Source organism: Camelus dromedarius, chromosome 5, assembly GCF_036321535.1.
Source record: "Camelus dromedarius isolate mCamDro1 chromosome 5, mCamDro1.pat, whole genome shotgun sequence".
Lineage (NCBI taxonomy): Eukaryota > Metazoa > Chordata > Mammalia > Artiodactyla > Camelidae > Camelus > Camelus dromedarius.
Window position 1 is genome coordinate 93,447,406 of NC_087440.1, and position 27,787 is coordinate 93,475,192.

General features: G+C 66.1%; 1 protein-coding gene across 4 annotated transcripts; it reads left to right on the top strand.

Annotated features, from left to right (window-relative positions):
• The first annotated feature begins 1,021 nt into the window (after nucleotides 1-1,021).
• CEP170B (centrosomal protein 170B) lies at nucleotides 1,022-26,736 on the top strand. 4 transcript variants are annotated; one of them, XM_064486328.1, is made up of 19 exons: nucleotides 1,023-1,155; nucleotides 3,876-4,007; nucleotides 10,658-10,747; nucleotides 12,697-12,775; nucleotides 13,545-13,603; nucleotides 14,440-14,578; nucleotides 15,419-15,520; nucleotides 15,640-16,122; nucleotides 16,298-17,019; nucleotides 17,101-17,271; nucleotides 17,775-17,865; nucleotides 18,025-19,728; nucleotides 21,179-21,416; nucleotides 23,292-23,451; nucleotides 23,693-23,836; nucleotides 23,952-24,040; nucleotides 24,425-24,518; nucleotides 24,678-24,729; nucleotides 24,912-26,736. In XM_064486328.1, exons 2-19 carry the CDS (start codon nucleotides 3,903-3,905, stop codon nucleotides 25,148-25,150), a joined length of 4,761 nt encoding a protein of 1,586 aa, XP_064342398.1. In that variant the 5' UTR covers nucleotides 1,023-1,155; nucleotides 3,876-3,902; the 3' UTR covers nucleotides 25,151-26,736. The 4 variants fall into 4 exon arrangements, with proteins under 4 accessions (XP_064342400.1, XP_064342398.1, XP_031310314.2 ...); XM_031454454.2 differs by having other exon boundaries at nucleotides 21,284-21,416; XM_064486329.1 differs by lacking the exon at nucleotides 1,023-1,155 and adding an exon at nucleotides 2,314-3,703.
• The last annotated feature ends 1,051 nt before the right edge of the window (nucleotides 26,737-27,787 follow it).

The following is a 27,787-nucleotide window of genomic DNA, read 5'->3' on the forward strand; positions in this document are numbered from 1 at the left end:
TGACTTTGGTAGCAGATTATGGAGTGCCGCCGCGGGGCGGGAGCAGGCCCAGGTGCTCCAGGTGCAGGGCAGGGTGGGCCCCGTCGCAGCCGGTGAACGCTCAGTGGCTTCAGCTGCCCACTCCAGAAAGCCCAGGTAACTTGGCACACGCCCTCCTCAACCCCATCTCCTAGGACTTCCCTTCACTTTTGCTGCGCACCTGCTTGCCTTTGTCAAGGCCAACCCCCACCGGTAATGCCTACAGGGGAACCCCTCCACCAAGGCACCTCCCACAGCGCCCCCCGCCCCCGGCGTTAATCCCTTTCCCCCTCTCCCCCGCCGGATAGCTCCACAGTAGCGCCTGGAACGGAGCGGGCAGCCCGTGAGAACTTACTCCAGGAACCACCCCGCCCCCCACCCCCCGGCCCCTCGGCAGGGTCTGGCTCACAGTCGGCGTCCAGGTAGGACGGCGTCGACACCCACGACCCACCGTCCCCCAGCCCCGCCAAGAACGCCCGGGGTAGGAGCGCAGGGTCACGGGAGCGCGGGGCGGGCCTCTGGGACTCGCAACAGCTCCTTCGCCTTCCACCCGTCTTTGCGGCGGGCGGGACCAAAGGTTAGGGGCACGGGGTGCGGCTCGAGCTTCGGGCTCCCGGAGCTTGGTTAAGCGTTAACCGCGGGCTCCGAGCCAGGTCGCGGAGCTGCTGTGGGCACCGGGTTGCGCCCGGCACGCAGGGGCGGGTCCCCAAGCCGGGGCGGGACGGAGACGGGGAGGGGAGGGGAGGGGTCTGGGGGTAGGTGAGGGGAGAGTAGGGGAGGCTGGCTGGGCCTGGGCGGTGGGGGCAGTTCTGGGGCGCGGGGGCCGGGCCGGCTGCGCCGCCGGGGGACTGGAGCCGCGCTCACCTTGCGCCCCGGGCCCGCCCTAACCTGGATTTCCGGGTGACGGGGGCGGGGCCGGGACGGGGGCGGGGCGGGGCGGGGCGGGGCGGGGCTCCCGCAGACGTCAGGGACCCACCGCGCGAGGCCCGGGCAGCCGCTCTGCCCGTGGGCTCGCCGGGCTCCCGCGAGCGTGCGGGCCGCGCCGGGCATGTCCTAGGCGGGGGCCCCGCCCAGCGCTCGGCCGGCCGGGCGGGAGGGCTGGGGCCGAGCCGGGGCTGAGCTGGAACCGAGCTGCAGGTAAGACGCGCCGCTCTGCGCCCGAGGCGGCCGGGCCTCCCTCCGCCCGCACCTGCGCGCCTACGGGCAGTGGGCAGGGGGCCGGGAAGCGGAGCCCGGCGGGCCGGACAAAGGCGCGGGGGTGGCGGCTGCCGGCGCACCTGGGCAGGCCGGTTCCCGCCGCGGCGGAGGCGGCCCAGGTCTGCGCCAGGCCGGGAGGGGCCGCGCGGCTCGCGTCTATGCGGCCCGGATAGGGGGCGCAGGCCGGGGCGCTGGGGTCCCCGCCCAGGCACCGGCTTGGCCATGGCCGCCCCCGGCGAGCGCTGATTCAGGAGAAGGCGCCGCTCCCTCCCCCTCCGGGCCCGGCACTCCCGCCCGGCCGCCTCCCGGCCTGGTCTCTCCTCCCGCGATCCCTCCCTCCTTCTTCCTCCTCCTCCTCCCTCTCTCCTCGTTTCCCTTCGCCGCCGCCTCTCCGCTGTCCCTGCCTCCTCTCCCGGCCTGTCCCCGGCCTCCGTTCCGTCTGCCTCTTCCAGCCGCCTGTCCGCCCGCAGCCCCGCCGTCGCTCCCTGCCCCTCCCAGCCCCTGCCTCCATCCCTTCCCTTTCCCCAAGCTGGCGGCTCCCAGCTCCTGCCCCGGGCGACTCCACCTCCCCTCACCTCCAGGCGGGTGGCCCTTCTGGCTGGGGCGGCCGAGAGGACAAGTTTCGGGTATTTATTGTTCTCCGTCCTGGCAACCAGGGCCAGCCCAGCCCCGGCCCGGCCGCAGGCTGCTTGGGAGCGTCCACGACTCTAGGCCTGGGCCTTTTCCGGATGGGCTGGCGGTGGCAGGGGCCGCCTGGCTCTGGCACAGCCGCATAACCAGGCTCTGGGGGTTTGGCCTCTCTCAGCCGCAAGCAGAGGCTGTGGCCTCCTCTGGGTGGGGTCTCCAACTGCTCTTCAAGACCTGGGGACAGGTGATGGCAGAGGGTGGGACGTGGGGTCTGGGCTGGAGGTTGTAAGGGGGCTGGGGAGCACGATGGTGGGGTGGGGGCTCTCCTCCAGCTGCCCTGATGAGGCCTCCGAGGGAAGGCCCCGCCCCCTCAGCCTCCCGTGCCTGCCCTTCTGGCTGGAGGCAGGGCGGGGGTCCCAGGATGAGGGGGTTCTGTCCGGCTGGGGCTGTCTTCTGGGTGGATTTTTCCCATCTTCCCACCTGCTTGCTTGTGTCTGCCATGGGTTACATGGGCCTTCCCAGATGGGTGGGGCCTGGAGTTGGCCTCGCCCACTGGTCACCCAGAAGGGATTTGAGACCTGGGCTAAGAGGCCTCTAGGTGCGGGCACTGCAGGGACAGGGCCTGGGGCTGCCCCACATCCTCTCTGGCCAGGGTGCCCACACCTGTGTCTCTGCCTGGTTATCATCTCGCCACTTGTCTCCAGCCTGGCTTCCTGTCTGTTTGGATGCTGAGCCAGATCATCACCTCAGGACCTCCAGGGCCGGCCTCCAGGGTGTGTGACACACCCAGCCCTGCCCTCAGACCCCGAGCCGACTTCAGCGCATTGCTCCTTGTGAAATCCCTCATCCTTTTGGAACAAGTGCCCTGCGTTTTCCTCCTTCACTCAGCCCCTCAGTGGTGCAGCCTGGCCTGGGCCCTCCAGAGCCTCCCGTCTCTCTCCTGGGTGGCTCAGTGTCTTGGCAATGGCTGTTCCCTCTGCTTGGAGTGTGGCCCCGGCTGTTCATGTGCCCACCTCCGCCCGCACCCCCTCCCAGGAAATCTTCCCTGGCCACCCTCCTTAATCAGACCCCTCCTGGCAGAGCTCAGGACATGGTTTACCATGTGTGTGCGCATGCACACATGCAAAGCAGCCAGGGCACTTGTAGGTGATAGGTGTATGGGGATGCTGTGTGCATATGTGTGTGGCACAGGTGTGCCCACACACTTGGTGCCTGCACACCTGTGCTGACGTAGTGACACAGCTCTGAGTGACAGGGCACCTGTGAGACCACATGCACACTGGCTCCATGGGGCCTCAGGCTGCCCCAGGGCCTGCTCTCGGCGTGACATCGGCCCTTGTTGTCACTCCAGTTGCCCCCACTGCACCACGGTGCTCCTCTGCCCATCCTGACCATATCAGCCTCTCAGAAACCAAAGTGCCACCTCCCTCGTGGGCCCTGGAGGGGCTGCCTGATTCCCTGACCACCTGGCATTGTCCTGGCCTGGGGGCGTCTGTGGGGCGGTCGTGGTGGCCACCAAAGGATGTTTGGTCTCCTCTCAGCAGTAGGCTTGTCGATGGTTCCTGGCTCTGGTCTCCGACTGCTCCCTCCCTGTCCTCCTGCTGAGGCCCACCTGGGGTGTCCAGCTGAGGGAAGGGGTCCTCTGGTTTGGAATCTGTCTTGGGTCATGGACCTGGCCTTGGGGGACCCTGATGGGTCAAGCTAAGTCCCACGTGGGAGGTGTTCCTGGTCAGGTCACGGGGACATGGGTGGGTCCACGCATCTAACCCTGGCACCCGGAAGAGAGAAGAGGTTACGTGTGGGCCTGGAGCATAAGGGGGACCAGGCGACCTTGGCCTAGGATGGGGTCCATGGTTGACAGGTATACTCAGGGAAGGGCTGGCCTGGAGCCCAGCATCTCTAGAAGCAGCCACTGCAGTGGGGCTGAAGGTGCTTGGACCCCAAAGGGACAGAACCCGTGCTGGGCCTTCAGTGTGTCCAGGCTCCCAGGCCCAGGCAGGGGAGTCCTGCTCTGATGACTCCTTCCCCTGCAGGGCCAGACAGACCTCGCCAGCGCCAAGATGAGTGTCACCTCCTGGTTCCTGGTGAGCAGCAGTGGCACCCGCCACCGGCTCCCACGGGAGCTCATCTTTGTGGGGCGCGAGGACTGTGAACTCATGCTGCAGGTGAGTGTGGGGGCAGGGCGGGGGCAGGGTTGGGACTGGGTGGGAAGGTGCCCACCCCACTTGCTGCGGGACCCATGGCAGGCTTGGGGGCCTTGGGTGGGTGTGCACTCGGGAGTGAGGGTCTGGCCTCTGCATATGGGACATTTTCTGATGGGAGGATGCTATCAGATTGTCAAGGTGTTGGGAGCCCTCCTTTGGAAAGTGCCAGAAATTGGATCTGTCCATATTCTGGTTGTCTGGGAGCCCCAACCAGGCTGTGAGTTGGGGACCATAAGTGGCCAGGAGATGGCTAGTTCCCAGGGGTCAGGGACAGGGGCCTTTCTTGGGCTCCAGAGGCTGGCAGGACACGAAGGGCCGGGACACCAGGCACCTGGCAGTCAGGAGTTTCCCTCTGGCCCTGAGTTTGAGTTGAGACAACCTTACCCTCCACGAGGCTCACACACCTGGCTCCTAGGCACAAGGAGGGAAGGGAGAGGGCGGGGGACTTGACCCTGTAGGGTCCACCTGGGTTTCCCCACCCTCAAGGGTGTGGTCGAGTGGGGTCCCTGCAACCCTGGCCCCTCCCCAGCGTGGCATATAGGCCCCTGTCTCCAAGCGCCCCAAGCTCTCCCCCCACTGTGGGGCTGTCTGGAGGTGTCCTAGGTGGGCCACACTGCCTGGTCTGGCCACGGGGCCCACTTGGGTGCAGGGTGAGGTCGCGCTTGGACCCCTGTTCCATGTGCAGCCCTGGCTGCTGCCACCCACTCCCTGGGGTGTGTGGGGCTTGGGCTGCAGCCGGAGTCCCAACCACGAGCACGTCCACTTGGGCAGCAAATGCAAGTCCTGTCCATTTCCAGAACCCTGTTCTCCCCACATGTCCTCTGATTTGCCTGACTCCAGACCTGGCAAGGCCCCCCTTGCTGTGTGTGGCTGTTTGGTCTTTACTGAAGTGCCTTCGGTCTAGAGCAGCGGCTCCTGTGTTCTCTTTGCTTCTTGCCTTTGGAAGTTGGAGAGGCCGAGTCGGCGGCTCTGTACAGGGCTGGGCGAATGTTCTCTGTAAAAGTCTGGCTAGATATCTGAGGCCTTGCGGGCCACATGCCTCTGTCACAGCCACTTAGCGCTGCTGTTGTCGCAAAGAACTGTGCATAAACCAACGGGCATGGCTGCGCTGGTACAACTCTGTTTCTTTGTTGAAATGTCAGTTTCGTGTCATTTTCTCCTGTGGTGAAAGTCTTCTGATGTTTTTAGACCACCTAAAGTGTGAAGACTGGTCTCAGGCCTCATGAAACCAGCAGAGGTTGTAGGCTGTGGCCCTGGCCCCCATGGGGTGGCTGATGGGAGAGTGCGATGTGGCCGGCGGCTCCCCAATGCTGTCGTATGACATGACCCCTGTTCTCTGTCCATTGGAAAGAGCCCTGAAGGGGTCACCACATTAGGCCCTGACCCCTGGCAGGGAGCTGTGTGTTCCCTGCTGTGCCTGTGTGGCCTGTTGGTGGCCCAGCCTTTCTACCCATGGGCCAGGAGGGCCTCTTGGAGGAGGTGGCATCTGGTGGGAGTCTGTGGGGGAGCCAGAGTAAGCCCACAGTGGCCTGTGGCTGCTGGGGGCCCAGAGTGGTTGCTCTCCCCGCCCCTGGCTCTGCCCTCCCGTCCCAGGCCCTCACTCCCAGGTGGTGGGGGGAGGCTGCTGGGGCAGGGAGTGGTCAGGGTGCTCAAGGTGAGTCTGTGGTCTGATTCCTAGTTTCTGGGCCAGTCTGAGCAGGGCAGGGCGATGGGGGCCTCTCAGGCCTCTGGACTGGGTGCACCTGCGTTTCTGCCCCTTCCTGGGCAGCATGGCTGTGTCTCCATCAGAGAGGTCATGTGGGTGTAGAGTGAGTGTGGGAAGGCTGCCTCCCGCCCAGCGCCTCCCGCCCCAGCCCACCTGCCCCCTGCTTAGGGTGCCCCAGCCTCTCGTGTCCTGGGGGCTGTGCTCTCCTGCTGGCCCCCCTCACCCCTGCTCTTCTGTGGAGCCCCTGCTAGGGAGTTCCTCACCTGCACACCACCACCCAGCCCCTAGTCCACCCTCTGCCACCAGGCTGCGAGTGCCTGCCCCCCGCCCAGCCTGAGTTCCTGCCCTTCACCCAGACACCATCCCCTATGGCAGTTCCAGGCCTCCCCATCTCTCCCCTCCCACGTGGCCGCCCCTGCGGCTTTCCCTCGGGCTGGGCTCTGAGTGCACCAGGCCTGTCATCTGCCTGCCCTCTCCTTGGAGGGTCTGTCCACACCCAGAGCCTCGGTTTCCACCTCTGCTCATATGATTCACAGGGTGTCTCTCGCCACCCTGTCCCCAGCCTCCTGCGTTCATCAGCTGCCTGGGGGCATCTCAGAGGCAGCCAGACCCCCGCCAGAGTCCCGGGTGGTGAATGTCCCCGCCAGGTGTGCGGGGGCCAACCCTGACCGTCCCTCTCCCTCATTCATGCCGTGGGCACCCCCGAGGGCCACTTGCACCCAGCCCGGCTGCTGGGACAGCCACCCCCACCTGCTAGGCCTCTGCTCTCCCCAGCTGCCCTGGCTCTGCGGGGCCCAGCACACCATCCCAGCCCCTGCAGTCAGGCACCTGTGCCCGCCCTGACCTCGCCAGCCAGCTTGTCCTCCCCGCCCCATGCTGTGCTCCCGCAGGGCTTGGGCCTGCCCTCTGCACGTCCTTGCGTTCATTCCCATGGGTGTCACTCAGCAGTCACTGTGCTCCGTGTTAGAGACCCTGCCTCCTGGGGTCTCCATTCCAGGGAGGGGCTGGGCTGGCCACAAACATGTAAGCAGGACCAGATGATCCCCCAGGAGACAAACCTGAAGGTGGCACTAGGGGTGGGACCGGGGCCGTGGGCCCGACTGGGCACGGTGATGTGGTGAGAGCCAGGGCAAAGGGGCAGCGTTGGGGGTGCTAGCAGAGGCACCAGGCCGAAGGTGGGCTGCCTCTGTTCAGGGAGAGGAGGAGGCAGGGCTCTGGTGCATGGCATGTGTGGCTGTGTGCACCAGCAGACTTGTGCACATGCGTGCACACAGACACACAGGTGCGCATGTGCACGTGTGCGCATGTGTGGGAGTTGCACACATGCACCTGTGTGTGCACGGTGTGTATGTTTGTGGTGAGGTGTCCTCTGCTTCTGCCCAGTTTGCCCTGGGCAGGCATGTGACAGCTGGGACTCATTTGACCGCACCCTCACCCGGAAACCACTGCCCTGAGAGGCCCAGCTTGGCCACCCCTGTGCACACTCAGGCTGAGCCCACCCGCTGCGTGTGCTGTGGCCCTGCCGGGTGGCGCTGGGTGTGAGCTGCAGGAGGGATGCTCAGAGCCCTAGGCATTGGGGTCCCAGGCAGGCTCTCACCCGTGGAGGGCATCAGACACGTTTTGGAAGCACATGCCTATTTCGTTTAAAAGTGAGTGCAAACAACTGGATCCTTTTCCAAAACATCCCTGTGTTTGGAGCTTCTTGGGACCATTTTACACATCTGTTTCACCCACTCGTCTTCCTGTGTGGCCGGACCGCTTTCCATGGGGCCTGGTCTATGTCCTTTTAAGTCTTGAGACCCGGGCCGAGGGGCTGCCTCCACATCCCTTGAGTGGGCTTCCAGGCTCAGATCACCTAGGCTCAGCAGGGTTGAGGTCTGCTTCTGGGCTGGGAGGGAGTTGCCTGAAGGTGGGGCTTCTCCCCGCCTGTTTCCAGCAAGCCCTGGTGCTGTCTGCAGTCTAGGGAGGGCTGTGCTGGGAGTGGGCAGGGCAGCCCAGGCTCTGGGTACAAATGGGGGCGGGGCGCCGTACCAAGTCCAGGGAGTCAGGAGGTGGGTGGGGTGGGCAGGATGGGGCATCTTGCTGGGAGAGGGAAGATGGGCACAGGGCTGGGGGGTGGTTCTGGGCAGAGAACCAAGGTCCAGGAGAGGGCACAGCACCTCCAAAGCCTGTGAAGCGGTCTGGCCAGAGGGCTGGCTGGTGCAGTCAGTGGAGGGGGGTTTGGAGAGGGCCTGTGGCTCATGTGACACGACCAGGGAGCCCCAGCAGATTTCAGCAGAGGAGGGAGGGGCAGGGCCAGGTGGGGGCTGGGAGGACAGGAGAGGGGAGCCGTGGTTAAGGAGGTGGGCTGGGGAAGGAGGCGGGCGGATTTATGGGGGGTTTGGGGGTGTGGAGGAGGAAGGCCAGTGAGACTTACTGCCTGGGGCTGAGGAGTGTGGCTGGAGCAGCTGGGGGCTTGGCCGGAGGTCTTCCCAGAAGGAGGCATGGGGCCAGGTGGGCAGGGAGGGAGGGGCTGGTTTGACCAAGCTGGGCTTGAGCTGCTGGAAGGCAGCCAGGGGTGTTTGCAGGAGCCGGGGGTCGGAGGCTTAGAGAGGGAGTGGAGTTGTTCCTGCTGGAAGGGCCAATGCAGAAGCCCCTCTGGGGGGCTGCTCCTCAGCGAAGGAGGCGTCCACACCTGAGGGATGGGGCGCCCTTGTGCTCGCACCCTGTCCGCCTTGGGCTGGGCAGAGCCTGGGGCCGGCCTGCGTCCCACTGCATCCTGGTGTGCGGCGCCCCGTGCGGCCTTCTCAACGCCGTTTCAGGTCCGCATTCCAGGAGGTTCGATTCCTGGCGGGGGTTTGGGGGATCCCTTTGGCCCAGCGGCATCCAGGTGTCAGGCAGGGCTGAGCTATGCAACTGGCTGTGCACAGAGAGGGCGCGGAAAGCGGTGAGCTCCTGTCCTCCCAGCTGCCTGGCTGGACTCTCAGGAATGCCTGATCCACGGGGCCGGGGCAGGGCCGCCAAGGAGCCAGTTACCTGGCCTGAGGTGGGGCGAGCCAGAGCACGCGGGCCCCCTGGAGAGTGGCTGATTCTTGTCTGTGCCCTGGGGCTGAGTTCTGGGGAAGCTCCTCCAGCGCCTGCAGCTAGGAGCCCAAGGCCCAGAGAAGGGGGTGCTGTTTCCCCCAGTGTGCCCGCCCAACCCTGCCTGGGCCAGGGCCAGTGGGAGAGGCTGAAGCTGAAGGTCACTGGCTGGCTTCTGGAGGAGGTGAGTGCTGGGCAGGCCTGCATCGAGAACAGGAGGGGAGTCCAGTAGAGGAGGTGGTACCTGGTGTCTGGGGCTCAGGTTGCAGTCAGGGTGGCCAGGAGCTGTCCAGCTGTGGGTGCCAACTCTGGATGAGGAATTCAGGACGGGGGCAGTCAGTCTCAGGGTCTGACTTACCTCGCCAGAGACCCATCACTTTGGAGGCAGGTGGGTTGGTGCCAGGAGCCCCACCAGGACCAGTTCTGGGAACTTCACAGGCAGGGAAGAGGCCCTACACATCCCTGGGCCCATGCGGGTGGCACCAGGGCAGGTGGCTCCAGGTGGGCCTCTGTGTCAGGGAAGCCCTGGCTGGTCCTGCAGACTCTGCACTGCCCTGGAAGCTGCCCCTGCAGCCCTGGTCCCTTCCAGAGGACCAAAGGTCCATGGCAGGATGAGCTGTGGGCCCTGCCACCCCCCCCCCAGCACCCCCACTGTAGCAGCAGCAGTGCGTCCAGCCAGCCACCTCAGGCCAAGGGCTGCAGCCTCCCAGGAGCCCTGCCCACAGCAGTCTCCTTTCCAGGTCCTGCCTGGTGCCTTGGCCAAGTAAAGTGACCTTGGGTAGGGGCAGGGCTGGGCCAGAGCCCATGTCCACCCCCACCCCTACCCTGTTGTGCACTCTGGTCTCATGGAGGGAGGGGGCCCACCCCTGGGAGACTCCAGTCCTTGGGGGCAGGTACTGGGGCCTCCCCTAGAAACTGGTCATTTCTGGATGGTGCTGGAGGGGGTGGGCAGGTGGAGAGAATCAGAGAGATGGCGGTGGTGACGTGCTCTGTGCTGGGACACAGGCATCTTGGCGGGGTGAGGCGGCCGTGCTGACGATACCTCAGCAAGCGGAACGTGGCCCTCCAGCTTGACCGTGTGCAAGAGTGACCATCCTTGGGGTGGGGTCCCCGGTAGGCTGGTGGCCAGAGCGGAGCTGGAAGAGGTCAGGGTGGAAGTACCCACATGTGAGCACATGTGTGTGACAGCTGGGTGGCAGGGCGTGCTCAGGGCGTGCTCAGGACGTATGAGCCCTGTGCATGCGCGTGTTAGGCAGTGGGGCCTGAGGCACATCACGCATGCGTATGTGTGTATGTGTCCATCACTCCAAGAGGCTGTGTGTGCTGTGCGGCTGGCTGGGCGGGGAGGCCTCCCCCAGAGTATCCCAGCCCTTTGAGCCTCCCTCTGGGCTCTGCCAACTCTGCAAGGCCACCCGTGCCTGCCCTTGGGAGTGAACAGTGTGTCCCAGATGACCAGAGGGTAGCCAGCCCCTTCCACAGCTGACCCAGGAGCTGTGGCTGGGATGGGAGGGGGTACTGGCCTATTGGTGCAGTGGAGGGCTAGTCACAAAGGGAGGGGCCCTGGTGGCAGCCTGGGACAGAAGGAACCGGCCCTGGGATCTTGGCAAATCCCTGCAGCCTGTGTGGCTGGGTCGGGTCGGGTCGGCTGGCAGGATCAGCCGTGCTTGCTGGGGCACATGCACATGCACTCGAGATGTGGAGCCGTGGGTGGGACCTCGTGGGTGTTAGGCCTGGTGTTGGTCTTGTGGTCTTATTGGGTGGGATGGGAGAGAGTGTGGGCGGGGCCTCCTGGGGGTGCCTCTGCTTCCTGGGCCACTAGCCAGCATGGCACCTCTGTGTCTCCCAGTCGCGCAGTGTGGACAAGCAGCACGCCGTCATCAACTACGACCAGGACAGGGACGAGCACTGGGTGAAGGACCTGGGGAGCCTGAACGGGGTGAGCGCTCTAGCCGCGTGCTGGCCCAGGCCCCTGCCTACTCAGCTCTGCAGGGGCCCCACCCCTCCTCCTGCTCCTTTCCGTGACCCCGTGCTCTGTGCTGGCTCCGCTCCTCAACGGCCCCTCCCTCTATGCTGCCTCACCCTATGGCCCCACCCCTTTGATGGCCCTACCCCTCCATGACCCCGCCCTCTGTGCTGGCCCCGCACCAGCTCCATCCCCACTCCGGCTCTGCCCACCTGTGGCTCCGCCCCTTCTATGATCTTCCCCTCTGCTTTGCCCTTACCTAGCTCCCTCCAGGACCTCCTGCTCCCGTGGCCTCCTTGGGAGGGCTCCTGCTGAGCAGGGCCTCTGGATGGTGGGGCTGCTTTCTGGGTGGGCAGGGGAGGCACTGGGACCACCTGCAGGCTGGAACTGGGGCTCCTGAGATGGGTGGGGCTGTGCTGGGTACTCTGTCCTAGGGGCGCATGTGAGCTCTTTTGTGAGTTGGGGGCGGCAGGCACAGGGAGGTGACCAGAAGGTGGTCCTGGCTGCAGGAGCAGAGAGGGATCAGATGAGAGGAACCTCATGTTTGGGGTGGAGACTGGCCAGGAAGGACGGGGAGCATCCTCTCCAGCGACCAGGGTCTGTCTCGGTGTCTTGTTCTTTCTGTGTTTGGTCCCCTGCCCCAGGACGTTGTTTCAGGAAGAAGACAAACCGCCAGGCTCCAGCCCCTTTATCTGGGCTGAGGAGGGCCCTTCCGTGTCCCTCCCCGCCGATGCAGTCTGGCCACCCCCACCATTCCTGAGCAGGGGTCCCACAGCAGTGTCAGGCCAGCCCTGCTTCTGCAGTGAGAGCGCTCCACCAACTACTGGACCCCATCTGACGGGTCCCCATCAGGGTGCCCCCAGCTGAGGGTCTCAGGCTCTGCTGGGCTCTGCCCCCTGAGCCCCCTTCTCCCTCAGCACGCCCCTGTCAGAGGAAGCAACCCTGCCCAAATGGGGCTGCAAGGGAGCGGGCCTCCCCTCTGCCACACGGGGTGCACCTCGACCCTGTGGGGCCAGTTCCTCAGAGACCTGTGATGTGCCCAGGGCAGGGCCCACTCCTGCCGGCCCACGTGACCCCAAGTTCAGCCACACAGCTGTCCCCATGTCAGGACTGCTGTCCTCTGCTCCTTGCTCAGAGCCCAGACTCCTACTTTACATCCAGCGTGTCCAAACCGAGCTTGCAGTCCCCGGCTCTCCCAGCCCCGCTCTGCTCCACACCCATCTCTGCGTGCGCAGGCCCCTGGCTGCGGCGCCTCCCCGGGAAGCCGCCCTCCTCCTCGGCAGCCAGAGACCCTCCTGTGACAAGGCCCCCTCCTCTGTCCTGTGACGAGTCCTCATGCTTCTTGTTCCTTCTGCCAGACTCTGGGCACAGCTGCCTTGCTGAGCCACACTCGTCTCCCCTGTCACCCTGGCTGCCCAGAGGCTCTCAGCGTGCTGGGGCCTTGCACTCATCTGACCACAGTGTGGTGTCTTCAGCCGGCTGACAGGAACGCCCTGATGGGGGAAATGGGGCTTCCAGGGGCTGGCGCTTCGATGCCCCTGTGAGCAGGCAGCCTGCGTGGGGGTCGACGTCAGAGCCTCGCACAGCCTGAGCAGCCGTGCCCCGGGGCCACCCTGCGTGCTGCTCCCGTGGGCATGGCGGGGCCAGCACCAGTCTCTGTGAGGATGAGAGAAAGGGTCCGTTTCACCAGGGCATCCGTGGTTCTGTGCTTGAGGGGCTCTGTCGGGCCCCTGGGTGCCAGGGGGTCTTTCAGCGGCCGTCTGTCCTGTGGTCGCCTTGGGGCATGGGGCAGGGTGCACGCATGCTGGAGGGATGGTGCTGGGCCCAGCGCAGCACAGGAGGGCCCGCTGGCCCGCTGTGGGGGCTCCAGAGTGGTTGTCCCGCCCGCGCCAGCTCAGCCGCACCACCTGCTTCCCCCACAGACGTTTGTGAACGACGTGCGCATCCCAGACCAGAAGTACGTCACATTGAAGCTCAATGACGTCATCCGGTTCGGATATGATATCCTTTCCTGGTGGCGTGCGACCCGTCCTCGGAAGCGGGTGGGGCCTTGTGGGCACAGCTGGGGCCCGAGGGCATGAGAGGTGGTGAGGGTGAACCTGGGCTCCGCTCCTGCCGCCTGCCCCCCCCCCCCCCCCCGCCAAGGCCCCAGCTTCGGCACCTTCTGCCTGCCCGCTGGTCCGAGGAGCTAAAGAGCCCTCCTGGGACCAGGAGTATCAGCGCTTCTGGGGCTGCCCAGGTGTGGTGTTCTGCACTCAGAACGCAGCTGCGAGGGGCCTGAGCCTCTGCCCTGGGCCGCCGCAGACCCGCACGCATGGCTGCAGAGCATCTTCTCCTCTGTCCGCCTGGACCCGCGCTCGCCTTGGCACAGCCAGACCCAGCCACTGGCTGAGGCCCTCCCCACCCCTGGAAACCTGTGGGCCAGGGCTGTGGGGTGCTCTGGGATGGGAGGCAGAGCTGGGCTCCCTGGCTGTGAGTGGGGTGGACAGTGCACCCCAGCCCTGGGGCTCTTGTGTGCTGTGACCTGGATCAGCCTGTGTCCTGCCCCTGAGTGGGGGCCGCACGGCCTACAGACTGTCCCTACAGTCTGGACATGTGCCGGTGCACGCGTGGCTGTGTGTGGCCAGCACGGTATCTGCCCCCCGACCCCTGGCCATGTTCCCTCTTCATCAGCCACGCCTGGGAGTGGTCCTTTCATCTCCGGCTGAGGCCGCTGTCCGAGGGCCCCGCCTGGCTCCCCCACCTCCTGTTCTCCTTGACACACTGTCACATTCCAACATGTATGTGCTGGAGCGCGTGCAGCACCGTGTCCCCGAGGAGGCACTCAGGGTCAGTGCTGGTGCTCAGCTGGGGGCCCCTGGCATCTTGTCCCCACAGCCCTCTGCTTCCTGCTGCCTGTTTGCCCCTGGCCTGGCTGTGGTGCCGTGAGTCAGCCCGCTCTGGCCTGCCTCACCGGATGGCCCGGTCGGGCAGGTGGGGAAGATAGTCACCCCCCCACCCCCCAGGCTGATGCAGCCACGGACTGGGCGCGGCTGGAGCCCCAGAGGAGGCTGCTGTGCCCAGCAGGAAGGGGGGCCGAGAGGGCCTAGCTGGCATCAGGCCACCATGGGTTGGGGTGGCCAGCAGCAGGCAGGAGGGCCTGTTTGGAGGCCGGCAGTGGGTAGCCTTTGGGGCCAGCCTCGTGGGAGGTCCTGGGTGAGGGGTGCCCTAGAGTGCCCTTCCTTCAGCTGGGTGGCTTGAGGGTCCCAGTGGGGGGGGGTCACAGCTGGTGGGGTGTCTCCTCTCCCCTTGCTCTATTGTGCGGGAGTCATGGAGCACTTGGGGGACCCTGCCAGAGCATTTCCCAGGAGCCCTGTAGGGGATAGCCATAGCCCCTTTTCCCAAAGTAACTGTGGGCAACATGGAGCATGGTGGGGCTGCCCAGAGTCACACGCCAGTGAGGGGCAGGGCCAGTGTGAGCCCTGCTCTGCTGACTGCGACCTCAGCCAGGGGCCCCAGCATGCACATGGACACACGTGCACGCACACGGACACACGTGCATGCACGGACAGACGTGCACATACAATGCTGGGTCCACTCCAGATGGAGCGGGGAGGAGAGGCAGGCACCCCGGGTGGGGGTGTTCTCCCCAGGCAGCCCCCCTCACCCTGGCCCACTGCCCACAGCACGAGAAGTACACCAGCCAGCTGCAGGTGAGCGTCAAGAGCCCGGCGCCCAAGAGGGGCGAGGCCTTGCCAGGGCACACGCCGCACTGTGAGTCCTCAGCCCCCAGGCCTGAGCGGGGGGACCGGAGACCCGGAGCAGGTAGGATGGCACTGCCGTGGCCCCGAGCACACACAGGCCCCCCGCCCCACGTGGCCCCCACACCCCACGTCCAGCAATCCTTTCGCCCTCACCCCCCAACACACACCTCCCCCCCCCCGCACGACCCAGCCCCACCCCACCCCACCCCATGGCAGCCGCAGCACAGACCTGCTTGTGTGTGAGTTCAGGGACCTGCACGCCCCTGTGCCCCCCACCCCTGTGGGTACCCCCACCCGTGTACCCGCACTCCTGTAGAAATATCTATCTTACATGTCCTACACCTGTCTTATCTCTGTAGACACACTCACCTGTGTGTGCCCACAGCCCTGCATGCCTGTAGGAATAGTCACCCACGCACACTGCCTGTGTGCTCCAGTCAGACTGCAGTGGCACTCAGCCCCCAGGTCACCCATTTGTGGCCTGAACCGTTTGCAGAGCCTTGGAGAGAGGCCAGCCCTGGGCTGGGCTCACTGCTGTCCTTCTGTCCTTCCATTGGGCAGGCCTTGTGGGCAGAGGCCTGGGCAGGATGGAAGGGGTGGCTTGCCCCAGGACCGGGGCGCCGAGGATGGTGCTGCCCCAGGGACGAGTTTCCCCTGCAACAGCCACCCCATGGGGAGGCCCAGGCGGGGATGGAAGAGGCAATTCTGCAGCTGTCTCCTGCCGTGGATGCAGGAACAGGACCAGAGCGGTTGGCAACTGGCCAGGGGTGGCTGGGTGGCTGCAGGTTCCAGCCAGGAGGTGACACCTGGGCCACCTCCAGACCCCAGCATCTTCCTCAGCTCTGGTCCCCCTGCTATCTGTGTTGGGGCCAGTGACCCAGGGTCAAAATTCCCTCTGCAGAGGCAGCAGCCTACCGCACCCCCCTGTACGGGCAGCCCTCCTGGTGGGGTGAGGATGAGGGCACCCTGCCCGAGTACCCGCGCCAGGACGAGCCCTGCATGGGTAAGCCCTGGAGGGCAGCCTGGTCTGGAGGGAGACGGAGCCGGTGGTCCTGGCGGAGGTGGGTGGGGTGCGGGTCCCACACGTGGCCCCACCTGACCATGTGTTCCCCCACTCCCCAGAGCGGCCTAAGGAGCTGGCACAGAAGGATGGGGATCTCACAGGGACAGTGGCCGGCTTCCGGGCCCCCGCGGAACCTCAGGGCTACTCGTTCCGGCGGGAGCCCAGCTACTTCGAGATCCCCACCAAGGAGACCCCACCACCACGGCCCCTGGAGGTGCCGGTGCACGAGGCACCCCCCAGGGGCGTGGAAGCGGGCGGGGGAGGGGCGGCCCCCGTGGTGCAGAGCCATGCGTGCTTCACCATCGAGTTTGACGACGGCAGCCCCGGTAAGGTGAAGATCAGGGACCACGTCACCAAGTTCTCCCTGCGCCAGCGGCGGCCCCCCGGCAAGGAGGCCGCGCCCTCCGAGGTGGTCTCCGCAGAGACCAAGGTGGCTGACTGGCTGGTGCAGAATGACCCCAGCCTGCTGCACCGGGCTGGCCTCGGCGACGACCGGCACAGCACCAAGAGTGACCTGCCCGTGCACACCCGCACCCTGAAGGGTGAGTGCGCCCGGCCCACCTAGCCGCCTGGGGGCCCGTGGCACGATGCTGGGGGGCGTCCAGCGAGCTGGGCCTCATGTGTTGTTCCCGGTGGGGCGCCGTGTACCCTACCACCTGACCCTGTGGTTGTGTGTCCACCCTCAGCCTTACAAGTTGCGTTCCCTGCCCCCTCCAGGCCACAAGCATGAGGATGGTACCCAGAGCGACTCGGAGGACCCCGTGGCCGGGGCGGCTGGGGCCCCCGGGGAGGCCAGCGGGGAGCAGGTGCGGCTGCAGAGGCAGATCAAGCGGGACCCCCAGGAGCTGCTGCACAACCAGCAGGCCTTCGTCATCGAGTTCTTCGACGAGGACACGCCCCGCAAGAAGCGCTCCCAGTCCTTCACGCACACACCGCCCTGGGACCCCAGGCCTGACCGGCGCCGCGGCCCGGGGCCGGCTGACAGGGACCGCCCGGCGGCCCCCGCCCCGGCCCCCACCCTGGCCCGGGGGGCGGGCAGCGGCTCAGGGCCACAGAGGGCCGGCTCCCTCAAGCGGGAGAAGGCAGAGGAGCGGCTGGGCAGCCCCGCCCCCGCCCCCCGGGCCTCCGCCCGTCCCTTCGGCAGCGTGGGGCGCCGCTCCCGCCTGGCCCAGGACTTCATGGCTCAGTGCCTGCAGGACAGCTCCCCTGCCCAGCGGCCGGGCCCTGAGAAGGCGACCCCCGCACTGCCCGCCCCCCTGACGCCCCGCGGGGCCAGCCCCGTGGCCCCCTCGACCCCGCCACCACCCTCTACCGACCCCCAAGTGACGAAGGCGCGCAAACAGGAGGAGGACGACAGCCTCAGCGACGCGGGGACCTACACCATCGAGACGGAGGCGCAGGACCAGGAGGTGGAGGAGGCCCGCAAGATGATTGACCAGGTGCCCATTTAGGGGGGAGGCCTGGGCGCCTGGCTTTGGGCGTGCTGCTCTGACCCGCTGCCCCGCCATTCCTCCTGGCAGGTCTTTGGGGTGCTCGAGGCCCCTGAGCTCTCCAGGGCGTCCTCGGCCACCTTCCGCCCAGTCATCAGAGGAGACAGAGACGAGCCTGGTGACGGGGTGGCCCAGCGGATGGCCCTGCTGCAGGAGTTTGCCTCCTGCCCAGTGGGCGTGCCCCCACAGGTGGAGCTTCAGGTGTGTGGGACAGAGCCCTGACGCCATCCTTGGAAGGGGCTGGGCGGGGAGGGGCCGGCATCTGGGCCGGGGCCCAGGTCACAGGGTGCCATATGCCCTCAAAGGCTCCGATCCTGGCTGAGCTGTGGGCTCCAGGCTGCAGACACACAGGGCAGGACCTTTCAGAGGAGCGTGCCCACCTGGCAGGCAGGCTGGGGCCCTGTGCAGAGCTGTCAAGGACAGGCCTAGAGGCCCCGAGTCAATTGGGTGCCTGGGTGCGTGTGCCCATGGGCAGGGCTGGGCTGAGTCTGAGGGGCGGGACACAGCCACAGCCACTGACCTCCGAGCCACTGAACCAGCTGAGACGTGGGGAGTTGCGCAGGGTTCTGCAGGCTGCTTCTGCTGGGGGAGCAGGTGGCAGGCACAGGGATGGCCACCTTGCCACCTGCTCCCGCTCCCAGCACCTCCCCGTGGGGCTCCTGCCTCTCCTTGCTGCAGACACACCCCTGCCCTCCTCTCTGTAGGGCCTCCCGGTGCCAGGCTCCCCTGGGGGTCAGAAGTGGGTGTCTCGCTGGGCCAGCCTGGCTGACAGCTACTCGGACCCAGGCCTGTCAGGTAAGTGGCTCCAGCGCTGTAGTGGGGAGAGGGCAGCCTCTGGCCACCGACTGGACAGCTAGGAGCTCATGTCCCCATACCTGGAGCAGGGCCAGCTCCCTGAGCAGGTGGAGGGCCTGGGGGCAGCGGCCGCTCTAACCCGCTCCCTTGTCTCCGCAGAGGATGGCCCTGGGCGCAGAACTGGGGAGCTGGAGGGGGCCCTGCCTGTGCGCCAGCGGCGACTACTCCCGCAGCTGCCCAGCGACAGAGCGGACAGCCCCGCAGGCCCCGAGGCTGCCAGGAAGAGTGGGCCTGGGCCGCCGGAGCTAGGCAGCGAGCAGGCTGGCCTCCTCTTGGGGCAGGAGGACCTAGAGCCCGACAGCCTCAGTGATGCCAGTGGGTCGGATGGCGGGCGAGGCCCTGAGCCAAGTAGGGGCCCACAGGAGGGGCAGGCGTGGACGAGGGGCCGGCGCTCACCAAGAGGCCCTGGGGAGCCAGCCCCCACCACTTTCTTCATCGGGGACCAGAACGGGGAGGCAGCCTTGCCCAAGAAGCCACCTGTAGCCCCCAGGGAGGCAGAGGGCCCAGGGCGGGTGGCCCAGCCCAGCCCCCCAGCGAGGGACGGCATGTATGTCAGCACCAGTGGGAGGATGGTCATCCAGCTGCGGACAGAACGGTCCCCAGAGCCCGAGAGCTCCTGCCCGGCGCCCCCCAAGGAGGCCCTGGCCTTTGTCCGGCAAGACAGCTTCACCAAGGAGCCCACCAGTGGCTCTGCAGCGCCCGGTCAACTCCCGCACATCCCCAGCCACCCACTCCTGCAGGACCTGGCTGCAGCCCGGGCCTCGTGCGTGGACCTTCACTCCCAGGACACTCATCTGATTCTGAAGGAGACAGAGACAGCGCTGGCTGCCTTGGAGGCCCGACTGCTCTCCAAGTCCGTGGAGGGGCCAGAGGGCGAGATGGGCAGTGCCCCCCGGCCTCCTGAAGACTCTCTGTCTGGGGACTCTGACGTGGACACGTCCAGCACCGTCAGTCTGCTCAGTGGCAAGAACGGGCCCAGCCCAACCGGCCCCCAGCCCACAGGGCTGCGGAAGGAGAAGGCACCGTCCCCGCCAGCAGTGCAGGACCCGGGGACTGTCGCCTTGAGCAGCGCCCGTGAACGGCTCTCAGAGAAGCAGCGTCACCCACTGGGCCTGCCAGATGTGGGCCGTGGAGAGCCGACAAGGCGCCCGGTCGTGCGGCGCAGCCACGGGCCCCAGGGTTCCAGGGACTGGCCTGAAGAGGAACAAGGCTCCAGCCTTGCCCACCTGCCCAGTGCAGACATGGTCACCTCTGACCACGAGACCCCCACGGCCACTGGGGCAGGGCGGCCAGGGCCTCGCCGGAAACCCATGGCCCCCCCGCCACCCCCTGCCGCTGCCCGGGAAGAGCAGCCCCGCGGCTCAGCCAGCGTCCAGAAGGGGCAGCAAGCACTGACCCGCTCCAACAGCCTGTCCACCCCGCGGCCCACGCGGGCCTCCCGGCTGAGACGGGCCCGGCTGGGGGATGCCTCGGACACAGAGGCCGCAGACAGTGAGCGGGGGCCCCCGGTCAACCCCGAGCCAGTGGGGCGACCACCTCTCGAGCAGGCCAAGAGGCTGTCCCGCCTGGACATCCTGGCCATGCCCCGGAAGCGGGCCGGCTCCTTCACCGGCCCCGGCGACTCAGAGGCCACCCCAACCCGTGCTGGCTTCTCCGGCCGCAGCGTCGAGTTGTACTGCGCCGGCCGCAAGCCCACCGTGGCCGAGGCTCGGGCCACTGCCAGGAAGGCCACCAACACTGCCGCGGTCTCCCGCCAGCCCTTCAGCAGGGCCCGCCCAGGCAGCGCCCGCTACTCCTCATCCAGTGAGTGCCGGGGGGGGGGGGGGCAGGCAGCTTTCTGGGCGTCAGCCTAGCTCTGGGCTGTGGGGCCCCTGTCCCCTGGAGGAGCCCCCTTTCCCATCGGCGGGTGCGTCTCCACACACACGTGCACTCAGGTGTGCACGGCAGTGGGCCTCCCGCAGCCCCCGGGCCATCCTGGTGTGAGGGCAGAACCCCGACCCTCTCCGGGATGAGGGTGCTGCCTCTGACTCCCAGGTGGGCCTGGGGGCTGTGGACGGAGGGCTGGGTCTGCCCACTCTTACCTGGAGTTCCGGGTCCAGGTGGGACCCCAGTGGCTCGTGAGGCACACGTGGAGGCCCAAGCTGTCCCCTGTGGGGCTGGGGGCTTAGGGGCCTGGGGAGGGTGCGCTGCCCTAGGCGGTGGTGGGTGTGTGAGTCTGGGAGGGCCCCCTGTGGCCGGGGGAGGCCTGTGGCAGTCCCACCAGCACACCACAAGCAGAGGCTCCTGCAGCCCACGGTCCCTGTGTGCAGCGAGGAGGGACGGGCTGCTGTGGCCCCGGGGCTGGCTCCCGCCGGGGATGGATGTCCACGTCCACGCAGCCACGCTCGCCGTGCTGGGGGCTGAGCCTCCGAGAGAACTGGTTTGGAGGTGTCGGCACTTCTCCCAGCTCCGTGCTGCTGCTGTTGCTCTCGCCCGATACCAGACCCTGCCTGCGCTCTGGCTGGGCCTCCTCCCAGACTCACAGCCACAGAGTTAGGGCCCCTCCCTGGCTGCTGGGTCTGCTGGGGGGCCGAGGTGGAGTCTGCTCCGTGGCTGGGGGCTGAGGAGTGCTGAGGGACAGGGTTCACTGGAGGAAGGGACGGAGTAGGGACAGGATGGTTTTGGGCTGAGGACCACACCTGCTTGGTGGGAGCCCCCCACCCGTGCTCCTTGTCACCCTGAGCATGTTCGCAGCTGCGGTGGGGGTGGGGGCTCTGAGCAGGGGTGGGCTAGGGGTCAGGTCTGAGAAGACCAGGTGGGCACAGGGAGGGGCTGCAGGGGCTGAGCCCTGTGTGGTCCAGCCCAGGGCCACGGCCAATGCACGTGGGGAGGTTTACTGCCGTCTAGGGTGTCTGGGCACCACAGCCCTGCCACCAAGGGTGCCGGTTCTCAGCTGACGGGCACAGACCCACCCCCAGGACATGGCCCCTGCCCGCTGGCTGGCCAGCTGCCCCCTGGGCTGCTCCGCAAGGGCCCACGGACGCGCCAGGCTGCCCATCCCTGCTTGCACCTCCGGGTTGGCGGCGGCCTTGCCGGCCCTGGACCCCAGCAGCGGCTCGTGCTTCAGCTGAAGGGCTTCTGTGTGTAGGGTACCAGCTGCAACGCAGCTTGTCCTGCGGCGCCAGGCCCTTACCCGGAGGGGCCCGGGCTGCCTCGTGGTGCTGAGTGCTGCTCTGTTCTGTTCTTGCTTTTGGAACCAATTCACTCACCCGAGACACGCGTCGCCGGCAGCAGGGTTCAGATTGCACGTCCACATCTGAGGAGGAGTACGGCTCCCACCATGGCTCCCCCAAACACACACGCTCCCATGCCTCAACAGCCACGCAGACCCCACGGGCTAGCGGCTCCGGCCGGGCCCGCCCCCGGGCCCCTGGCCACCGGGACACGGACGAGGAGGAGGAGGACCCCTGCGGTTTCCTTGTGCAGACATCTGACATCGCTGAGATCGCCAGGTGAGCAGTGCCGGCACACAGCATGAGCTGTTGCCCCCTGGGTGCCTCTCCTTGGGACCATCCTGGGCTTTACTTCCTGAGTGGGCATGGGAAGTGCTTGTCAGATGGAAGGGTACATGAGTGAGTGGATGATGGATGGATGGATGGTGGATGTTTGGAAGGATGGAGGAATGATGGACGAGTAGACGGATGGATGATGGATGGATGGTTGGATGGGTGGCTGAGTGGCTGGATGTGTGGATGCAGATCTGTCCAGGAGGAGGGGGGAACCTCTGGTTCAAGGAAGACCTTCACTAAAATTTTTTATTAAAAACGAGTTTCTTCATGTAGCCGTTCAGTGGAAGGCTCGCCCCTAAGCCAGGTGCTGAGAAGAAGGGCGCAGAGGGGGCAGGGGATGAAGCACGGTCCTTCACTGAGCGGAGGTCAGGGCCCCGGGGGCTGGGCCCTGCAGGGCTGTGGGAGCGGGAGGGGAATGGCTGGAGCTGGAGTCGGTGAGGCACCTGGAGCGGAGGCAGGTGGACCAGAGGCTGCTGGCGAGACAAGAGCCCACGTGGGGGGAGGAGGCACGGGCGTCATCAGCACAAAGATGCTGACGGGGCTGTGGGTGGCGTGAGGCTGTGCGGAGAGGCCCGGGAGAGTACGAAGCGAAGCAGGCCAGAGACCGAGATGCCTGCGGGGCAGAGGGTGGGGGGTCACCTGCAGGTGGTGCTGGGGAGGGGTGGCGGGGCTCCCGGGGTGGGGATCTGGAAGGAGGCATGGCACCTGGGCCAGGTGAGCGGGGCACAGGTGGGAGGGCCCCGTGGGCTTCCCAAGGTCTCTGCTTTCAGGGTGGGTGCCGGTTCAGAGGCCTGGGTGGGCAGGGGACTGGCTCTGAGGCAGGGGCACAGGTCACCAGGCCCCTGGGGAGCAGCCTTTGTATTTTTTTGACCGGTGGGGGGCCCTTCTCTGGAGGCGCCTCGGGCAGGCTGCTGGGGAGGCAGAGGTGCCCAGGGGAGTTGTCTCCAGCAGTGTTTATTGTCTGTTGGGCGGGGCAGAGCTTGGTGGCTGTGCTGGAGTTGCCACTCAGTGGGTGGGCCCTGAGGGCCAGCTGTGGAGGGACCCTGAGTAGAGCTAGGACAGCTGGTTGAGGGTGGGGCATCCCTTGGGTGACTGCGGGCATGAAGTGCTGAGAGGGCCGGGGGCCAGAGCCCGTTCCCCCTGGGAGAGACGGACCCCTCTCCCCAAGCCTGGCCAGGGGCTCACGTGGTGCAGAGCGTGCTGGCTGTGGGCCTGAGGTGCTCAGAGGGCAGGCGACAGAGGCTGTGGGCTGCAGCCCAGGGAGCCTCTCAGGGAAGCATGTGTGGCCTGTGGCCCTTGTGGTGGAGAGGGTCTACCCTGGCACTGGAGGCTGGGCCTCCCTGCCCTGTGGGGAGGTCCCTGGCCTCTCTGGGGCTGCATGACTCTGCCCCTTGTCAGGGACCCTGCCCCACCCTTCAATTCCCCGCCCATGGAGCAGGGTTTGTGTGGCCCTGGCTGTTCTGTGACAGCCCTGATGTCAGTCCTGGTGGCCAGAGGAGGTACGGCCGGGAGCCAGAGGGTGACTGTCCACTCTTCCTCCCAAGGCCCTGCCCCAGCCCCCCAAGTGGGGCCCTGTCCTTCCTGGAATTGCCAGTGGCTGGAGGGATATAGTTTGGGTCAGGCTGGAGGCTGCACCCCCCGGCCCTGCCCCTCACCCAGTGGCTGCCCCCCGGAGGGACTCCCACCTAGGGTGGGATTTCTGCTTGTGCAGGGTAACTCACGTCCCATCTGGCTCCTGTCCCCAACCTCCCCTACACTGGATCCCCACCCAGCCTAGAGCAACCGCACAGGATCTGCCTTGTCTCCCGCTGGCTGCAGGCTGAGTCAGACACTGGTGAAGGACGTGGCCATCCTGGCCCGGGAGATCCATGACGTGGCGGGGGATGGGGACTCGCTGGGCTCCCCGGGGTCTGCCCGCAGCCTCTCCATCAACAATGTGCCCAGCACCCCTGCCTCCACCATCTCCGCCCGTGAGGAGGTGAGCCCCCCTGCCCCACTTGGGGGTGTTGGTGAGGGGTCATGGCCGTGAGCCCTCACTGAGTTCCCGCCATGCACCTTCGCTCAGGTCCCCAACAGCCACCCTGTGTCAGGGACCTGCGTCCATTGTTGGAGGGCGCCCGGGGACCCTGAGCTGATGGGGCTTGGGTCAACCCTGTCCACCTTCTGTGCCAGACACCCCATCCCTGGGCTGACGCTGCCCCTGCTCCCCATTTCCGCAGCTGGTTCAGCGCATCCCCGAGGCCAGCCTCAACTTCCAGAAGGTGCCGCCTGGCTCCCTGAGCTCTCGAGACCTGGACCAGAACATGAATGACCGCTGTGAGGACCCCCTGGCCAACAGGATGCGGCCTCGGAACCGTGAGGAGGCAGGCAACCCCCCACCCCCGCCCTTGGGAGCTGGCCAGTGGCTGGCTCTCTGTGCGGAGGGAGCAGGGCTTTCTAGGGGTTCTGGGCGCCACGCTGATGCATGGGTCTCTGCAGGTGATCTTTGATAACCTGATGCTGAACCCCGTGTCCCAGCTGTCCCACGCCATCCGTGAGAACACGGAGCACCTTGCTGAGAAGATGAAGTGAGTGGGCCCTGCTGGCCAGTGGGAGCCCCTCGGGGAGGAGCTGGGAGCCACACAGCGAGATGCCCTGACGTGGGTAGAAACCCGAGCATGTGAACTGGGACTGTGCCCCACATCCACACACACACATACTTGGTTTGGCAATCGGACCCTGAGTCTGGGGAGGCTAGAGCCCCAGGGTGCCCCCCTCCCTCCCTCCCTCCCTGCTCCCCTCTTCCTCTCAGCCCTCCCTGTGTAGGGCACAGAGACAGGGACCCTGGTACCAGGCCTGTTTCCCCTTGGGCGCAGGAGGTGGTGGCTAGGGGGGTGGTCTGGGCAGGGCCGTGCCTGGGTTCCTGGGTCATCATCCTCTGCCCGCTCCCTCCCCCAACCCCTGGGGGATAGGATCCTCTTCCAGAACACTGGGCGTGCGTGGGAGGACCTGGAAGCCAGGATCAATGCTGAGAATGAGGTGCCCATCCTGAAGACGTCCAACAAGGTGAGGGCTGGCGGGGGCCATGCCCGCCCCCGGGGCCCCGCCTCCGGGGCCCTCCTGGGGAGCTGACCTGAGCCTGACCCGACTCCTGCCCCCAGAGCCCTGGGGGAGAGGTGAGCGCCTTGTTCCTGCTCCACCTGCCTTCTTCCTTTCCTCTTCCAGGAAATCAGCTCCATCCTCAAAGAACTGAGACGAGTGCAGAAGCAGCTGGAAGGTGGGTGTGGACCAGGCCTTGTGGCTGGTGGGTGGCGCTGGTGCTTCTGGTCCCAGATAGGCAGTGGGAGGGACCTCGGTGAACCCTGACTCACACCTGTAGTGAACCGGCCAGGAGGCCCCCAGGTGGGCAGGGGAGGCAGGGCAGGAGCCCCGCCAGCCTGACCCTCTCCCCTCCCCCAGTCATCAACGCCATCGTGGACCCCAGCGGGAACCTGGACCTGCTGACTGGAAACAGGGGCCCTGCGGGCACAGCCCAGCTCGGGAAGGGCCGGCCAGCTGCCCAGAGCCCATCCTCACCCGCCTCGGCCCTGCCTCTGAGGAGCTTCTCGCAGCAGCGGGCAAACTGCGGGTCCCCCAGCCTCCCAGACCCCTCCTTCCTCCCTGACTTCCTCCCCGACGCGGAAAGGTTCCTGATCTAGGGGGCGGGGGCTGGGGCAGCCTCCCTGTGCCCAGGTCTGGTGCCTCCCGTCTACACCGTCCGCTGCTGCAGCCCCTCCGGGCTGCAGACAGTTCACCACAAAGACCCCTACACGTGCCATAACCCTGTGGGTGCCGGGGCGCCAGCCAGGTTGTCCAGCCCACACCCCTGCTGGCCTCCGGGCCCAGCTCCTGCTGTGGCCGATGCCAAGGGCCAGCATTGTGGGTGAGTCTCCCGTCCCCTCTCCATCGCTATCATTTTTGTCTTTAGCTTTTGAGGGAAGAGTGGTTTGTGCCATTGCAGCAGCCTCCCGGGCCCCAAAGGGCCTTGCCCTGCCTCGTAGGCTGGGGGACACATGCTCACTGGCCTGTCCCTTTGTGCTGGCCAGGACCAGGCGGAGGGAGAAGGGTTGGGCAGTGGGGGTCAGTCAGTGCCAAACACAGAGCTGGGGGCCCAGTGACACTCCAGGACTCAAAGAGGGCAGAGTGCAGGCTGGCCGGGGCGCTCTCAGCCACCCCAGAGTCCAGTGGCCTGGGTCAGGGAAGTGGCCCGGGAGACATCTGGGGCAGGAACCCCACCGCTTTGAGCCTTTGGTGCCAATACAACTGCCAAACTCCCTGAGCACGTGACCGGGCGGCTGTGCACACACGCACACGCCAAGCTAACGCGCAGGCACATCCAGTGCAGGACTCGCAGCCTCTGCACCTGGCTCCCAGGGGCTCTGGCCAGGTGGAGGGGAGCGACAGACCAAAGTGGCCTGGAACCAGGCTTCCAGAAGCTCCTGGCAAGCAGCCCCCCTGACCTCCCCCCATCCTCTGGATGCTGTGGGCATTAGTTGGGTGTCTCACAGGCCCCTGTGCTCCTGGTCCCCTGGAGGGGTGGGCAGGGACAGGCCCCCAGGAACAGTTTATTTTCTCAGGATTTTTTCAGCTGGGAATGTGCCAGGCAAGCAGAGTGCACCACCCCACGGGGGATGTTTCTGGAGCCTCTAAGCCAAAGAGCCCATTGGCTGTGGTGTGTGTGTGTGTGGCTGCCCCCACCACCACCCTGGGGTGGGAGGACCCCGCCTGGCATCTGCGTGAGTGTCGATTGCTGGCGGGGGTCGCTGAGGCTGGGCCGGCGGCTGCGGTGGGTGATGGGGGTGTCCGTGTTCACACGCAGCTGGTGTGGTGTTGAGTGCAGGGGTCCTGTGCCCCCCATGTTCACGTGTGTGAGTGGCAGTGGGGTCCCCGCCCGGCCCCACCCACAAGCCTCAGTGTCCACACGGAGGAGGTGCTGGGCCTGGCGCCCCCCCGCCCCGCACGCCCCGCACTGCTGCCCGCAGCCCGTCCCTTGGAGACAAGCAGTGGCCGTCCGTCCACCTCCATCCACACCCCGCAGGAATGGCTGTACAATTTTTTTAATTCACCAGTCTGTGCCCCCCCCCCGCCTTCGCTTTGGTATTGGTAACTTATTTGTCTGGCTTCTGGGAGGCACCTTTGCGTTTGTCCTCAGGTGGTCTTACGGATGTCTTTCAGAAAATGGTTATTTTATATGATTTGTCATGGAATTTGTTCTAATAAATCATTCTTCTGTCATGTGGCAGCATGCCGGCGTCTGTCGCCTTGGCCTCATTTCTCCACTGGGGGTGTTTGGGATGGGGAGGCCCCCCCCCCCCCGCCACCCCAGAATGCTTAGTCCCAGGTGTCTCCCATCCTGGGCTGGAAAGTCCGCTTTGATCCCCACCAAGAGCAGGGTGCTGCAATGCACATACATTGCCACCAGGTGGCGACCTAGATAAGAAAGCAAAGCAGGGAGATTTTCTGGCCATCTACTCCTCAAAAAAGGGAAGTTATTTTAGTCAAGCCATTCAGGGATGCAGCATCCAAGCACACTCTTATAAGTAGGCCATGCTGTGTAGACACAGCACAGGAGGGGTACAGGCACTCTTACCTCCCTGTTCATGGCTTTAGAGGGGTCTCTGACCTCACCCTGGTCTCTGACCATCACTCTGGGGTGATGCTCCCCCCACTCCTGCTCCAGGGAGGATCCAGGGGCAAGATGGACAAGGCGGGCCGGAGCCAGCGTCCAGCATACTGGCAGCCCATGAGGCCGGCCACCACCAGAGCCTGCTCACCAGGTCCCTCGACCAGCCGCACAGGAGTCAGGTGTATCGCAGCAGTTCCCCCTCAGAGCTCTGCTCCCCACAGCTCTGTTCCCGCACATCCTGTGAGCGCTACACCAAGTCATTAATTTCACAGGTGATTAAGTTTATGTGCTTGTTTATTTTAGTGGCGGCACCGGGGCTTGAACCCAGGACCTTGTGCGTGCTAAGCACACGCTCTACCCCTGAGCTCTCCTCTCCCCCTTCTGGCTGTTCTCGACTGTCTCTTGGCTATTCGTTTTCCGGTGGTTTTCCTGCTGTGCCCAGGAGTGTGCCTGTACTTACCTGTGTGGGGGTCTGTAACGCGTGAAGTGGTGTCGTAGGCCTGTCTGTCGTCGGTGTGGGGAAGCCTCACCCAGTTCTCTGCGGGTGCTGGTCTGCCCGTTTCCCGCCGTCCCTTGGTGGGTGGCGTTCACACACGCGCCAGGCCTGTCTCATGCTCTGTCTGCGTGTTCCAGACAGTTCCTCTTGGTGCTTCTGTCTCCTTCTCTACTG